We start from the raw sequence: 17,833 nt of genomic DNA, 5'->3' as shown, positions 1-17,833 counted from the left end.
CGTCACTGATGTTGTGTTCTAATCTACCAAATTCGCCAAAACAAACTATAAAATCTCATTAGGCCAACATCATCTATGTAGTATTTTTACTAATATTTAACCTAGATCTAATCATGACGAAAAAACCCAAAAGAATTCCAACTACAAAGTATTCCATAATTCTACAATTTTTCAAAAAGTCAATGTCATGGAAAAATAAAGGTAAAGAAAATAGTCTAAATAAAATCACGAGACATATCTGTTAAATGCAATGTATAAACCTTACTGGATCTTGGAGAAACAGCTATAAAAGATATTTGGGGAATAAATGAGGAAGTCTGAGTATAAATCATATCCTCTACATAATAGATGATATTATAGAATTATTTTTATTATCTGAGTGTGATAATGACATTATAGTTATTCTGGAAAGTGTTCTGAGAAGATGCAAAGTGAAGTATGTAGAAGAGAAGTATCATGATGGATCCAGCTTACTTTCAAAAAGTCTAGCTTAGAAACAATATGTGTAGCTACATATGTAAATGTGGCAAAATGTTAATAATTGGCTAATACAGAGGAAATTAATACCATTCTTCAGTATATTAGTCTTTAAATATTTCTGCAGATTTGAAGTTTTTCCAAATAAAAAGTTAGAGGAAAAATGTCATTAGGTCATTATGTTTCTTCATATGTTTCCTCAAAAAGGTCATTAGGTCAAAATGTTTCTTTATATTTCAATTCAATTCAGTAAAAAATTACAAAACCCAAAGCTAGTTAACACAACGGAAATTTCATTTTGTAAATCTCTTATGGCTCAAAGTAGTAACTGTTCTTGATTCTAGTTATAGATACATTTTAGATAACCTGTATTATAAATAAAATTTGCATAAAGTTAATCCTGTTGTATGGATTTCTATTATAAAATTTGAGTTAAAGTTGTATTTTAAAAGACTTAAAGAGATGGCTTAAAAGATCTGGCACAATAAAAAGGTTAAGTAGTTATCCTAATGAAACAGTAAATGTTCTCGTACTGGGAGAGTTTTTACAGTGCTTTCCCAAAGGCAAGAAGGTCAATTACCATTACCTTACCTCATACTTTTTCCCAGAGAAATGGGACTTAGAATTTCTAATAATACATGCATAGGTCCCCAAATTTAATTCATCACTCTCTTTCTACTAGAGAAATCCATTATCTAACAAAGCTAGGTTACAACAATTTACAGAAATAAGGAAAACTATCTAACACAGTAAAGACCATTTTATGTGTGTACACATAGATTGGGAAGCATTTTCATACTCATTAGTACATGTGGTCTCCAGAACTAGCCTGAGAAGAGAGGAAAAAGTGGTCATCATTCTTCTTTCAAAAATGAAGGAAAAAAACAAAGTTCAGAGAAGCCAAGTAAAAAGAGGTCACAAAGTCAAAGTCAAAAAAAAGGTCAGAGAAGTCACTTCAGCATATATGAGAATTTGGTAGTTGTTCTTTTTGCTTAAGGAGACAACTGCAACTCCTAGACATTCCCAACAACAAACATTTAAGGACCATTTGACTGTTGTCTGAAAATCTTCCACTGATGCTGTCTGCTAAAGTCAAGAAACTTCCTGCATGAAAACTTGGAAAGTGGTATCAGTAAAGAGTAAAAATTCCTGGAGGCAATACTGGGATACTCTGTTAAGAAATGCTGTGGGCTAGTGCCCTGGTGTAATGGTTAAGTTTGGCACACTCTGCTTCAGTTGCTTGGGTTTGCAGGTTAGGATCCCGGGTGTGGACCTACACCACTCATTAGTGGAGGCAACCCAAATACAAAATAGAGGGAGACTGGCACAGATGTTAGCTCAGGGCTTGGGGAAGAAAAATGCTGCGTTACTAATACACTAAGTGGTACAGAGGCGACACATTCGACCCTCCACAGGTTCTGCCTCTGAGGATTCAACCAATCCCGATCAAAAGGCCTAAGATGGTTGCGCCTGTACTGAACATGTACAGACTTTTGTTCTTGTCTTTATTCCCTAAACAATACAGTATAACAACTATTTACATTGTATTAGATATTACAACTAATCTAGAGACAATGTCAAGTATACGGGAGGATGAGTGTAGGTTATTTGCAAATACTATGCCGATTTTTGTAAGGGACTTGAGCATCCGTTAATTTTAGTATCAAAGTGTGGGGGATGGGGTCCTAGAATTAATCGCCCGATACCAAGGGACCACTGTATAGTGTGGAAAACAAGGAAATTAATGGCTCTGATTCTAAAACTTATTCAGAGAAGTCAGTCAAAATATGAAAACATTTTAGAAATACCATACCACTTATTACACTTTTATTTCCTTTTTTAAATATAGCCAAGAGATAGGTGAATTTTAAAATATCACTTCTAATTAATTCTGAAAGAGTTCTTTCATAAACGCAAGCAAGTGATAAAGAAAGCACAGTGTTACACACAGTTTAAATAGAATTTTTTAAAAATAAAACAAAATAGCAAATTTCTCCTAAAAAAATTAAGCCCAAAAATGTTTTAAGTAATACCATCTAACAGCAGCAATAACTCAGGAAACAGACACTCTCATATACTGCTGCTGGGAACATAAATAACTATTTTTTACAGTGCATTCAGTAATACTACTAAAGCCTTGAAAACGTACATATTTTCTGACCCAGAAATTTCACTTATAGGAACTGGCACAAGGAAATAATCAGAGATGAATACAAAACAGTTCAGTATAACATTGCTTATAGTAAAAAAAGTAAAACTAGAAACAACTTAAATACCAATAAAATACTAGTTAAATAAATGGTATACCAAATAAAACAAAACATAATTATCCCAAATTGTAATATGCAGTTATTTCAGTGATGATATAGAAGGAAAGATGTTCATAAAATATTGTAACTAAAGAAAGGATACAGTGAACAAAACAATATATTTATGAATTTTAAATAAAACCACTCAATATATTGAAATTGTATATGTATTCATAGAAAAAACTGTAAAGTTATATTATAGAACATTAATTAATAATCGCAAACTCTATAAGATGGGGGGTGGGACAGATGACTTTTTTCATTCTATGTGATTTCCAAAATCTTCTACAAAAAATATCTTTCACTTTTGTAATATCCATATGAAGGAAACTATGCAGCTCTTTAAAATCATATCAGGGACTTCTAGTATTCTGTGTGCTCAAAGCCTGTTCTTCATAAAATTTTATGAAATCACAGTGAAATAATAAATACAAATATAAAAGCCTCTTAGGAAATTACTGCATGAAATAGTTCGCACACACAAAAAATGGAGTAAACTAATCAAGAAGAAAAATAAGACCCAAGAACTGATGAATCCAACACAAGAAAGAAAGAGAAACATATTCAAATAAGAGCAATACAGCAATCACAGAGAAAAGTCAGGTTGAAACAAGAGGCTACAGGCTCAAGAAAAGAGGTCTCCAACAAAATGGAGGTTTCCATGAACGAGATGGTGTATTTAAAATAGTGGAAACCCTGAGAAAAGTTGAAGAAGAACTAAATAAATAGCTTTGTTCATGGTTTAGAAGACTCAATATTAAGATGTCAATTCTCCCCAAACTGACCTAAAGATTCAAAGCAATCTTAATCAAAATGCCAGCCAGCATGTTCGGGAAATAAACAAACTGATTCTAAAATGTATATGAAAATATAAATGGCCAAGATTAGTGAAGGCTCTTATACTCCAGATATCAGGATTTATTACAAAGTTACAATAATGAAAACAATGTAATATTGGCAAAAAGATTTCAAAAAATACATTAGTGGACTAGAATAAAGTCCATAAATAGACTTAACCATATACAGTTACCTAATTTACCACAAAATATCACTTCAATACAGAGGTAGGGGTAGGGGGATAGACTTTTCAACATATGGTGTGGCCTCAACTGGATTTCCATATAGAAAATGAAATCCTGACCCCAATCCCACACCATACACAAAAGTTTACTTCAAATAGGCCACAGAGCTAAATGTGAAAGATTAAAAAATAAAAATTCCAGGGGCCAGCCCCATGGCCAAGTGCTTGGGTTTGTATGCTCCACTTCAGTGGCCCAGGGTTTCACCGGTTCAGAGCCCAGGTGCGGACCTAGCACCACTCCTCAGGCCATGCTGAGGTGGCGTCCCACATAGCAGAACTAGAAGGAGCTACAACTAGAATATACAACTATGTACTGGGGGGCTTTGGGGAGAAGGAAAAAAAAAAAGGAGGAAGATTGGCAACAGATGTTAGCTCAGGGCCAATCTTTAAAAAAAAAAAAAAATTCCAGAACATTACATAACACCATAGGCAGGCCTTAGGGTAGCAATGAATTCTTGAATAGGACATAAAAAACACTGACTATAAAAGAAAATAAATTAGCTTTCATTAAAATTAAAAACTTGTTTTCATCAAACGAAACTATTACTAGATAAAAAAGCAAGCCACAAAACATGACATTTCTGCATGAGACTGAAGAGATATCTGTAATATATACATCTGACAAAGGATTCAAATCTAGAACATGTAAAGAAACACAATAAATCAATAAGAAAAAGGCTAACAAGAGACTTTAACAAGTATCCCACAGAAGATATCCAAATGCCCCATCAACATATGATAAGTCCAACTTCATTAGTCATCAGGAAAATGCTAATCAAATCAATAATTCGTTACCACTATATACTGAACAGAAAGCTAAAATGAAAACCAGATAAAACCAAGGTTTTAAAGCAACTATAACTCTCATTCACTGCTGGGAGGAGTGTAACTTGGAATAATCACTTTAGAAAACCATTTCATGATATCTTCCAAAGCTGAATAACACATACCCTATGACACATCAAATCCACTCTTTGGGTATACACTCAACAGACCACACTCATCATCACCAAAAGACATATACAAGAATGTTCACAGTGGTACTATTCATCATGATTATAGCCACGATAATAGCTATAATTAGAAAGACAGACAAGAATAAGCATTGGCCAGGACGTGGAAGAACTGGAACCTTCATACATTGTTATTGAAGATGAAAAACTGTACAGCCAGTTTGGAAAACAGTTTGTCCATTTCCTAAAAAGTTAAACATAAACTTACCAAACGACCTGACAATTCTACTCCTGGGTACATACCCAAGAATTATGAAAACTTATGTGCAAATAAAGACTAGTATGTGAATGTCCACAGCAGCATTAGACATAATAGCCAAAAATGGAAACAATCCAAGTATTTATCAATTAGTGAATGAGTAAACAAAATGTAGTATACATCCGCATTATGAAATACTACTCACCAATTAAAAGCAATGAACTACCGATATATGATAAAACATGTACGAACTTCAAAAACATTTGCTAAGTAAAGGAAGCCAGAAAAGACTATATACTACAAGAGTATGTCTTATAACATGTACAGAGAAGGTAATTTATAGAGACATAAAGTTGATGGTTGAATAAAATACCTAGGAATAAACTTAACCACTGAAAACTATAAAACATTGTTGAAAGAAATTGAAGACGACACAAAGAAATGGAAAGATACTCCGTGCTCTTGGATTGGAAGAATTAACATAGTTAAAATGTCCACACTTCCTAAAGCAATCTACAGATTCAATGCAATCCCTATCAAAGTTCCAACAACATTTTTCACAGAAACAAAAAGAAGAATCCTAAAATTTATATGGAACAACAAAAGATCCCAAATAGCCAAAGGAATCCTGAGGAAAAAGAACAAAGCTGGAGGTATCACACTCCAGCTTTATACAATAAAGCTGGAAAAAAAAATTGTATTTATACAAATATATACAAATATATTTGTAGTATATTCAAAATATACTACAAAGCTATAGTAACCAAAACAGCATGGTACTGGCACAAAAACAGACACACAGATCAATGGAACAGAATCAAGAGAACAGAAATAAACCCACACATCTAGGGACAGCTAATTTTCAACAAAGGAGCCAAGAACACACAATGGAGAAAGGAAAGTCTCTTCAATAAATGGTGTTGGGGGCCCCACCCCGTGGCTGAGTGGTTAAAGTCACACATGCTCCACTTCAGCGGTCTGGGTTCACAGGTTCAGATCCTGGGCACAGACCTACTCCACTCATCAACCATGCTGCGGAGGTGTCCCACGTACAAAAAATAGAGGAAGATTGGCACAAATGTTAGCTCACGGCTAATCTTCCTCAAGCAAAAACAGGAGGATTGGCAAGAGATGTTAGTTCAGGAAGAATCTTCCTTAGCAAAAATAAATAAATAAATGGTGTTGGGAAAACTGGACAGCCACATGCAAAAGAATGAAAGTAGACCATTATCTTACATCACACACAAAAATTAACTCAAAATGGATTAAAGACTTGAATGTAAGACTTGAAACCACGAAACTTCGAGAAGAAAACATAGGCAGTACACTTTTCAACTTAATATGCTTTGGTCTTAGCAGCATATTTTCAAGCACCAAGTCTGACTGGGCAAGGGAAACAATAGAAAAAGTAAATAAATGGAACTAGATCAAACTAAAAAGCTTCTGCACAGCAAAGGAAACCACTGACAAAATGAAAAAACAACCTAACAAGTGCGAGAAGATACTTGCAAACCATATATCTGACAAGGGGTTAATATCCAAAATATATAAAGAACTCATACATCTCAACAACAAAAAAAACTAAGAACCTAATTTAAAAAATGGGCAAAAGATCTGAACAGACATTTCTCCAAAGAAGATATACAGATGGCCAAGAGGCACACAAAAATATGTTCAACATCATTAACTATCAGGGAAATGTAAATCAAAACTACAATGAGATCTCACCTCACTCCCGTCAGAATGGCTATAATTAACAAATCAGGAAATAACAAGTGTTGGAGAAGATGGGGAGAGAAAAGAACCCCATACACTGCTGGTGGGAGTGCAAACTGGTGCAGCCACTATGGAAAATGGCATGGAGATTCCTCAAAAGATTAAGAACAGATCTACCATATGATCCAGCTATTCCACTGCTAGTTATTTATCCAAATAACAGGAAAACATGAATACGTAAAGATACATGCACCCCTGTGTTCAGCACAGCATTATTTACAATAGCAAGACTTGGAAGCAACGCAGGTGTTCATCAAGGGAACGAATGGACAAAGAAGATGTCGTATATATACACAATGGAATACTACTCAGCCATAAGAAACAATGAAATCCATCCATTTGTGACAACATGGATGGACCCTGATGGTATTATGCTAAGCAAAATAAGTCAAAAGAAGTTAGTCAAATATCGTACAATCTCCCTCATAAGCAGAAGAAAAACAACAACAAACAATCACATAGAGGGGCTGGCCCAGTGCATGGTGGTTAAGTTCACCTACTTTGTTTCAGCAGCCTGGGATTCACAGGTTCAGATCCTGGGTGCAGACCCAGCACAGCTCATCAAGCCATGCTGTGGCGTCATCCCACATAAAATATAGGAAGACTGGCACGGATGTTAGCTCAGCAACAATCTTACTCAAGCAAAAGGAGGAAGATTGGCAACAGATGTTAGCTCAGGGCCAATCTTCCCCACTTAAAAAAAAGAAAAGAAAAAACCAATCATATAGAGACAGCGATTGGAGTGGTGGTTACCAGAGGGCAAGGTGTGATGGAGCAGGGCCAAAGGGGTGATAACGCACATATGTGTGGTGATGGATTGTAATTAGTCTTTGGGTGGTGAGCATGATGTAGTCTACACAGAAATCATAATATAATGATATACACCTGAAATTTATATAATTTTATAAACCGATGTTACCACAATAAAAAAAATAAAATAAACAACAACAAAAAAGCTGGTGGTTACCTCAGGCAACAGAGATTGACCACAAACAGGTACAGGAAACTCATTGGGTCACTGGAAATGTTCTAAACCTGGACTGTGCTGATGGTTGCATAACTCTATAAATTTACTAAAAATCATTTAATTATACACTAAAAATGGATGAATTTTTAATAATATGTAAATTATGCCTCACAAAAGTATTTTTAAAAAGTAACAAGCAAGGGATAGCAAATGGTGAGCTATAAATGAAACAAGTTTGGTAACATACTGGTAATAGTTGAAGCTGGGTAATGGCTAACAAGAATTCCTCATTCTAATTCCTTCTACTTTCATACACGCTTAAAAACGTTTCATAATAAAAAGTTTTAAAAACTAACACAGGCTGGCCCCGTGGCCAAGTGGTTAAGCTTGCACACTCCGCATCAGCGGCCCAGGGTTTCACCAGTTCAGATCCTGGGCGTGAACATGGCACCACTCATCAGGCCATGCTGAGGTGGTGTCCCACATGCCACAACTAGAAGGACCCACAACTAAAAATATACAACTATGTACTGGGGGGCTTTGGGAAGAAGAAGGAAAAATTAAAAAAAAAATTAAAAATAAATAAATAAGAAAACAAACCACTCAATTTTTAAAATCAGCAAAAGATTTGAACAAACTCTTCACCAAAGAATATATACAGAGAGCAAATTAACATGAAAAATAATGCTTAACATCATTAGCTATTAGGTAAATACAAAATAAAACCAAAATGAATACGACTATAACCTTTTACACTATCTAAAATTGAAAAAACTAATCATAGCCAGTGTTGGAGAGGATGCAGAGCAACTGGTACGCTCAAATACTCCTGGTAGGAATGTAAAATGGTACACCTCTTTAGAAAAGTCTGGCAGTTACTTAAGTTAAAAATGACGTAGTCATTCTATTCCTATGTACTTACCTAGGAGAAATGAAACCATCTGTACACACACAAATGTTTATAGCAGCTTTATTTATAATATCAAAAAATAGAAACGAATGATCATCAACAGATGAATGGATAAATAAATAGTGGTATATCCATACAATGGACTACTATTCAGCAATAAAAAGAAATGAACTACTGATACATACAACAACATAGATATATTGCAAAACAATTATGCTAAATGAATGAAGACAGAGTACACACTGTATGATTCCAATCAGAGAGAATTAAATTAAAATTCTAAAAAATGCAAACTAATCTACAATGATAGACAGTAGATTAGTGGTCGCCTGAGGATGATAGGGAAAAGTGAATCAAGCAGGGGTGAGTGGAAGGGAGGGATTATAATGGGACACGAGGAAACTTTTGGAGGTTACAGACATGTTCACTATCTTCATTGTGATGAGAGTTTCACAGGTATATACATATGCCAAATCTTATCAATTTGTAAGTTGTGCAGTTTACTGTGAGTCAATTATATCTCGATAAGGCTATTGAAAAAAAAGTCAGTATAGTGGAAACTTGTGTGAGAGTGAGGGTGGTAAAGCGAGGGAACAAGAGGGATTTCCAGGGTGGTGTGAATGTTCTGTTTCTTGACCTTGGTACTAGTTATCTCAGTGTGTTCACTTTGAAATTTCACAGAACTGTACACTTAGAATCTGCTCACTTTTCTGTATACATGCTATACTTCAATTTTTTAACAGCTTATTAAAAAGAAAATGAGGTACTATAATACTTTCATCAAAATATCACTCATTTTAGAGATACCAAGTGTTGGCAAAGACGTGCAGCAACTGGAACTCTCGCACATTGCTGCTGAGAGTGCACACTGGCACACTGTGGGAAACCGGTGCATCTACTGAAGTAGAACACACACACATACTCAAAGACTCAGCAATTTTACTCCTAGATCCTAACAGAAATGCATCCATATGTCCATCAAAACACATTCATAAAACTTCTGCTTAGAAGTATTAGTCAAAATCATCCAAAACTGGAAACAACTAAAATTTTAGTAATCAGTAAACTGGAAAAGCAAATTGTGATATATAATTCAGTGGATACTACATCATAATGAAAAAGAATGAACCACTCCTACAAGCCACGACATATAGGAAGCTCAAAAACTTAATGCTGAATGAAGAAATCAGACACAGAAGAGTACATCCTACATGATGCCATTTAATTTAAGTTCAAAAACAGTCAGAAATCCAAAGGTAACAACTATTCTGATAAAAGTCATTACACTGGTTACCACTAGAAGGTATGAGTAATGAATGCATCTGGGGCCCTGGTAATAGGCTAAATCTTAATCTGGGTGTAGTTATATGACTGCGTTCACTCCACAAAAATTATCAAACTCTATACTCAAGATTTGTCCATCTTACTGCATATATGTTATATTTCAATTTAAAAATCTACATCCCAAAACTTCAACTCTACACTGAGCCAGAGAAAGAAAGAAAAAGGAAATAGTTTAAACAGCACAGCTGTTCTCTCTGACCACACCCTATCACCAATGGGGGTATGTCCTCAGACAGGGAATACAATAACAAACCTGAAATTAATCACAACACACTGGCAAATCCATAGAAAGAACATGTCAATTATTTTAGGGGTTTTTCTACTATTGTCGAGAAGTAAAAACACTGTTTGGCAACCAAAGAAGAGCATAGAGATAGCTTTGTCTACATTCTTTAGAAACAAATTGAAAAATCAATTGAGGAAAATATTGAAGAGTAAGAAGAACTGAGAAAAATCAATCTAAAAGGCAAATATGACAAATAAGAGAGTTTGCAAACTGGCTCTCCAAAAATGTGCTCAAGTGATCCAAGAAGAGACACTGGAACATTTAGATTTCTGAATATGATTATTCTGTGAGATTTTGAAACATACATTATCAGGTACCTTATACAGTTTACATACATTATTATATAGACAAAACCAGATATAACCTACTTGAAAGACATTTAAATAAATTTTTCAAAAGTAAATTTGACTGCTCCATAAAACATAATTTCACTGTACTATGTACATACATATATAGACATACATACATATATCTATACATATAAAACATAAATATATGTATGTATTTAACTGAATAAGAGATAGAAGTCTAAAGATATCATTTAGAGTTAGAAAAATAACAAAGGCATTAAAATAGTGCCAAATTATACTAGAAAGAGTAGGCTGGAAAAGAACGGCTTAGAAAGGTAATTTCTCATTTATTATAAGAAGTAATCACGCAGTGTCTAGAGTTGATAAATCAAGAATCTGTTATAAACACATTATTTAAAGATATGGAAATTATCACCAGGAGAACCAAAATAGACATCCACTTTTAATCTTTTTTCTGAGAAAGGAGACTGGAATTGGGGCAGGGGACTGCTACTTTTCATACAATTTAATGTACTATTTTACATTTTTAGTCATGAACTTACCCTATTTGATTATTAAACCTTTAAATCATGTAACAGAAGAATATATCATACAAAAATTAGTATTTTGTATTAAATTTTAAAAGTAGAACATATACTTAGATCCCAATGGAAACAGTCTAGTTAAGGTACTGCATGGAAACATATCTGTAAAGGGTATAATAACTGTCGCCATTTCACAGGTTTATTGAGGGGATTAAACCAGATAACATATGGAAAATAATCAGCAAAGTGCCTGGAACAATATAAACATTCAATAAATGTTAGCTATCATTACTAACATTTATTATATATGTATAGAATAAAGGTTCAAGACTAATATTAGAACTGATGCTATTCATTATGTAAAGTACCTGATATATAATAAGCACTCTAACTAATGACTCAATGAATGAATGAATGAGTCTCTCTAGCTTTCAAGGAACAGATAATTCTCTTCTAATTCTATCAAATAAAGACAGACAGCTACTTGGGTAACTACAACAAAAGTGGAATAAAACTAAAATCAAAACCTGACAAACGACAAAAAAAAATCACACCCCAATTTCATTTTTTATAATAAATATAACAATAGCAGCAATAGTGGTTAACATTTTCAGCATTTCCTGGGTATTAAACATAACTTCTAATGCTCTTCTGTATTCTTAAATTTTGTTACAAATACTACCCTTATAATTTTTGGGGGGGAGGGATCAATTTTAGAATTCTACTCCACAAAGAAAGTAATTGCTTACAAGGGCCAAAATTTCCAAATTACGTTAAACTGTTTTTGTACCAGGAAGGGTCGTTTTAAATCTTACATAGCCATAAAATGACATATCAACATAATTTCTTCCTGGCACATTTAGCTGTCTGGGAGCAAATATGATTCTAATTAAAATAAAAGAAAGAAATGCTTAAATTTCCCTAGAAATAGCACCACACCATCCACTGAGAGCACACCATTCTCTATCAACAGGGACCTAATGAGAAATAAATGCCTGACTGAACAAAAACAACAATTAACCTTTCATAAAACTGCAAAGAATGGGATATATAAGGGAGAATTAATACCTATACTTGTAAAATACATTCTTTATTATTTATACTTGCAAATACTTTTAAAATATTGTAAATATTATCTTTTCCCTGAAGGTTCAAAACCTTCTTTGTAATAAGGTGCAACTTAGCTCCTCATCAGAAGATTCAAATGGAGCAAAAGGGGGATCAAAGTGACAGAGGCAGAAATAAGAAGAAAAGGAGGATGCAGGGACACCAGGCTCCTCTCCGATAATCACATACGCCCATAAGCCAAAGAAGACATACACCCAGGATGGAGTCCTCCATTTCCGAGCTTACCTGCGCATACTCTCTTTCAATAGCAGCCTTCTTCTGACTGAACGTCCTAAAAACAAAAACAAAAGTTCATTACCAAAAGTATAACAATAATTTCATGTAAATTTATCAATACACCCTCAAATACTGCCTGGTAAGCTGTGTTGAGGGAAGAGACAATATTTCATTCATCTTCTGTGCCTAGGATACTGTTAACATCATAGACTCTGGAGACAACCTGCATTCAAATCCTCGCTCTACCACTTACTAACTGTATAACCTTTGTCAAGTCACTAGACTTCTCTGTGCCTCACTTTCCTCCTTGGTTAAATGAAGATACTAACAGTACCCACCCAACAGGGATAGTGTAAAATTTAGTTAATTAAAATACATACAGTGCTCAAAATAATGTCTAACACACAGTAAAAGCTACATAAATGTTAGTCTCTGATATAAGAATGGCTAGTAAATAGCAGGCACTAAAAATGTTTACTGAACTTAACCACCAACATAGAGGGAACTACAGAAAACAAGGTGAAAAATCAAATTTTGATCAGCTTCTCAACATGAAAAACAGTCAAATCATTTCCTTCGTTCCAGTCTTTTACAGGAGTTACAAAACAAAGTACAAGGCCACCACATGCTGTGGTATGATGGGAGCACCCTTTCTAGACATGTGTTATATTTCACAGATTCTAATATAAACGCTTTTCACATTTTAACACATACTGGGATTCAGCTTTCGATGATGATTGGCAGTATTTTCTTCTATATTAATAGTACATGAAACAACAGTGTACCTTACAAACCATAGGCAAAGGCAGAGTCAATGAAATATGATAATACTGACAATTTACTTTCAACAGTCTGAGATTAAAGACTTTTCTGCTATGTGCCAGGTATGTGTGCTTTTAAAAGCACTTCATTAAGGCACAGATATCAGAGCAAAAAGTGAAAATATAAAGAAAAGAGCTGGTAGAGAAAAAAAGGCAATAGGCCAAATCTCACACTTTAACAATTATTTAATCAATTATCAATTTAATCAATTAATCAATTTAATCAATTTATCAATATGACTATTCATTCCTTATATAAGAAATACAACTATTTGAGATCTTACTACATTTGTTTCGAGTGAATAACTATTATTTAGCCTTTAAAAGGAAGGAAATTCTGCCATATGCCACAGCATGGATAAACCTTGAAGACACTATGCTGAGTGAAATAAGTCAGTCACAAAAAGACAAATACTGTAGGATTCTATTTATAGGAGGTACTTAAGAGCTGTCAAAATCATACAGACAGAAAGAAGAATGGCAGTTGCCAGGGGCGGAGGAAGAGATCAGAGGAGTTATTATCTAACAGGTACAGAGGTTCAGTTTTGCAAGACGGAAAGATTCTGGGGATAGATGGTGGTGATGGCTGCACAACAATGTGAATGTACTTAGTACCACTGAACTGCACAGTTAAAAATGGTTAGCATAGTAAATTTTATGCTATGTGTATCTTACCACAATAAAAAAATGGGAAAAAAAGGAAAAAAAGTTGAGCAAGACCCTTTTCCATATGGGGTACTGCACATTATGCATTAAGCATTTAATGTAGTCCTTTAAAATACAATTAATTTATTATCCTTAAGAGAAAACACACAAACTATATATTATATATGCATATATATACACACACACATTGTATATATGCATTTGTACTATATTTTATATATAAATATACCAAAATAGTAACATAAGTTTTCTCTGGATCACGGGATTGCAGGCTTGCAACTTCTTCTTTTGCATTCTCTATTTCCTGATGTTTTAGTAGAAATATGTATTATGTTTTAAAAAAATAAAGTCCTTACGCACACTCATAAACATATGCAGATACATTTTTTACAAGTTGTTTTACTAAAACTGGACTTAGAAATTATTATGACTAGTGCTAGCAAATATGTTATCTCCCTACCCACTGTAAACATTCAGGCAAAAGAAGCTAATTAAAATGAACTAGCTTATACTTTCACCATTAAAAAGTCGAAAACTTACCTATATTATGAAGAAAGTGGTATTTTTAATATTTTATAAAAGATAAACATAAATATTTAAGCTAGTTGTTTAGTGTCCTTTTAAGTTCAGATGTAACTCATTTTGAAATAAGGACATCCAAGTGAAGTCTGTAAGAAAACTGGAACTAACTCTTTTACTCTGAACACGTGTATCACCTAATTTTAAAATTCTCAGTGTAATTTTTAGTTGTTATTAAACAATTACATGTCTCCTAAGTAATTTCTTTTTCTAAAGAAAGAAAACCAACCAAAAATCCAAGATAATAATTACTCAAAATCAACATCATCAATATTAGGAAATCTATCTATTATAATTCACCATAACAAGAGAGCAAAGCAAAAATATCTTCTGACAATCTCCATAGAAGATTAAAAAAGGATTTGCTAAAATTCAACATCTGGGTTCAGTCCACGGTTCACCAGTTTGGGTCCTGGGTGCAGACCTACACACCGTTCATCAAGCCATGCTGTGGTGGCTTCCCACACAGAAGAACTAGAAGGACTTACAACTAGGATACACAACTATGTACTGGGGCTTTGGGGAGAAAAAAGAAGAAAGGAGGAAGATTGGCAACAGATGTTAGCTCAGGGCCAATCTTCCTCACACACACAAAAAAATTCAACATCAGTTTCTCATAAAACCTCTTTAAAAATATTAATGGATGCTATAACTAAACAGATGGACAGGAACAAGTGGTGGCAAGGATGTGGAGAAATTAGAACTTTCATACAGTGCTGGTGGGAATGTAAAATGGTGCAGCTGCTTTGGAAAATAATCAGGGAGTTCCTCAAAAGGTTAAACATGAAGTTACCAGCAGTTCTATTCCTAGGTATACACCCAAGAAAACTTAAAACATGTGTTTACACAAAAACCTGTAAATGAATGTCCATAGCAGCCAAAAATGTGGAATAATAGCCAAAAAGTGGAAACAATGCAAATGTCCATCAACTGATGAATGGATAAACAAAATATGGTATATTCATATGATGGAATATTATTCAATCCCTTAAAAATCATTAAAAAAAACGAGAATGAACTACTGATCCATGCTACAATATGCATGAACCTCAAAAACACTATGCTAAGTGAAAGAAGCCAGACATAAAAGGCCATATATTATATGATTCCATTTATACAAAATGTCTAGAATGGGCAAGTCCATAAAGACGTTAAGTACATTAATGGTTGCCAAGGGTTGGGGAGTTGAGATAAGTTTGCCATTATTCCAAAAGTATTTTTCTTTTAACTAGATAAGTTGATTATAAAGTTCATATGGAAAAATGAACATTTAAGAATAAATTATAAACATTCTGAAAAGAATAGCATTTAAAAAGACCTATACTCATCAGATAGTAAAAATTAATTTTAAAAGCAATAAGTGAAACAGTTTGATAATAGAACATGGGTAAAGAGAGAAACAATGAAACATAGATTAGAAATACATCCAAATACACCTAAAAAAGATGACATTTTGATTCAAAGGGGAAAAGATGGATTATTTAATAAACTGTATTGGGGCAACTTTATAGGAAGATGCAATGTTAAGTAAACAGAAAATTTACAGAATGATGTACATAGTATACTATCTTTTCATATAAAAACGCTTACTTATATATGCTAGATCATGATGATTACAAGATTTACCAATTACAATAGCCCCTCAAATGAAAAACTGTTCTGAGTAAAAATGCCTATTGTGGTCCTCTTAAGAATCACTGTGATAGGGGCTGGCCCAATTAAGTTTGTGCACTCTGCTTCAGTGGTCCAGGGTTTTACTGGTTCAGATCCTGGGCGCGGACATGGCACCGCTCGTCAGGCCACACTGAGGGGGTGTCCCATATGCCACAACTAGAAGGACCCACAACTAAATGATATACAATTATGTACTGGGGGATTTGGGGAGAAAAAGCAGAAAAAGCAAAAAAAGAAGATTGGCAACAGTTGTTAGCGCAGGTGCCAATCTTTAAAAAAAATTAATATATACCTCCATTTAATATAGATACCTGTATACACTCACAAATACCTGAAAAACACACATGGCGGGAAGACACTCAGAGGATATGTGCGAAATTTTTACTGTTAAGGGAAAGGGGCATGGGACTCATTTTATTCTGACTCTATGATTTTTTCAATAATCGTTATTATCTTTATAATCAGAAAATATTAAAGATATAAAAGCACTAATTTTCAATCAACTCACACACATATGAAAAAGTATGTAAATTCCATATCATATAGAAAGGAATAAGAATAAATCCCTACAACAATTAATTCTTTAGTAAAATCTAATATTCTAAATAATTTTCCTAAAACAAATCTGATCAAGCAACTCTCCTGCTGATATTTCTGAAATGACTCCTCATCACTCCTGGAGTAAAAATCTAAATTCCTTTAACATGACAGAAGAGGCTGTTGACTATGAGGACTTGACTGCTAGTGCGGCTTCATCCTGTAAATTCCCCCATTCACACCGCAGGCTCCAGCTAAGTTTCTTAAAAGAACCAGTAGGTTCATGCTTTCACATTCTAGCAAATGTGGTCCTTTCTGCTGGGAATTCCCTCCCCCCATTATTTGGCCTAAGTCTTCCTCATCCTTCAAAACAGGTTAAGCATGACTTCCCCTGAGAAGTCTTCCTGAATTCCATGGTGATTTAGATATCCTTCCTCTGAGATCCTCCAGCATTTTGCAACACAGCACCTACTTCAAGTGTTTCAACTGTCTGTGAATTGACTATGGAGTTCCCTGAGAGCAATGAGTGTGCTTTATATTTATATGTGTAGCACAGTGCCTGAACACTGTAAAAGTTCAATAAATACTTGATGAATGAATGAAGGAATGGACAGAAACCATATAATCAGGTCTCAGACTCTTCATAAGTTTGAATTAAATAGCTCAGTAGGATATCTCCTGGGACGGGCAAAACAAGACCACAATCTACATCCACATGGACCAGTTAGGTTTCTGGACCTTGGTCATAGATTATATCAGTTAACACAACCATATGTGTACATGAGCTTTAAAAACCAAGAAGGTGATGAGTGTGCAGTAAAGGATTAATCTGACTAAAGGGAGGTCTGGCCTTTGCCCTTGGCTTCTGGGAGGTAATCTCTAAATCTTTAGAATGTCATGCCTGATAAGAGTGTTTTTGTTTACCTGGGAACCTTAGACTATGTGAGATAGTCTATGCTAACAATGTGATTTATTGGAGGTGAAGTATCAATAAATATCAGCTCCACCTCTGGAG

The 17,833-nt window shown here is 34.3% G+C and overlaps 1 protein-coding gene across 9 annotated transcripts in view; it reads right to left on the bottom strand.

The window, feature by feature from the left end:
• FCHSD2 (FCH and double SH3 domains 2) overlaps window positions 1–17,833 on the bottom strand; it is a 280,728-nt gene that overhangs the window by 208,325 nt on the left and 54,570 nt on the right. For all 9 annotated transcript variants that reach the window (XM_070274437.1, XM_070274441.1, XM_023645793.2 and 6 more), the window contains one exon: window positions 12,551–12,596. In XM_070274437.1, coding sequence (XP_070130538.1) covers window positions 12,551–12,596 — 46 coding nt within the window. The remainder of the gene's footprint in view (window positions 1–12,550; window positions 12,597–17,833) is intronic.

Source organism: Equus caballus, chromosome 7 (assembly GCF_041296265.1).
Source record: "Equus caballus isolate H_3958 breed thoroughbred chromosome 7, TB-T2T, whole genome shotgun sequence".
NCBI classification, from domain to species: Eukaryota; Metazoa; Chordata; class Mammalia; order Perissodactyla; family Equidae; genus Equus; species Equus caballus.
This window is presented reverse-complemented; position numbering and strand designations above follow the sequence as displayed.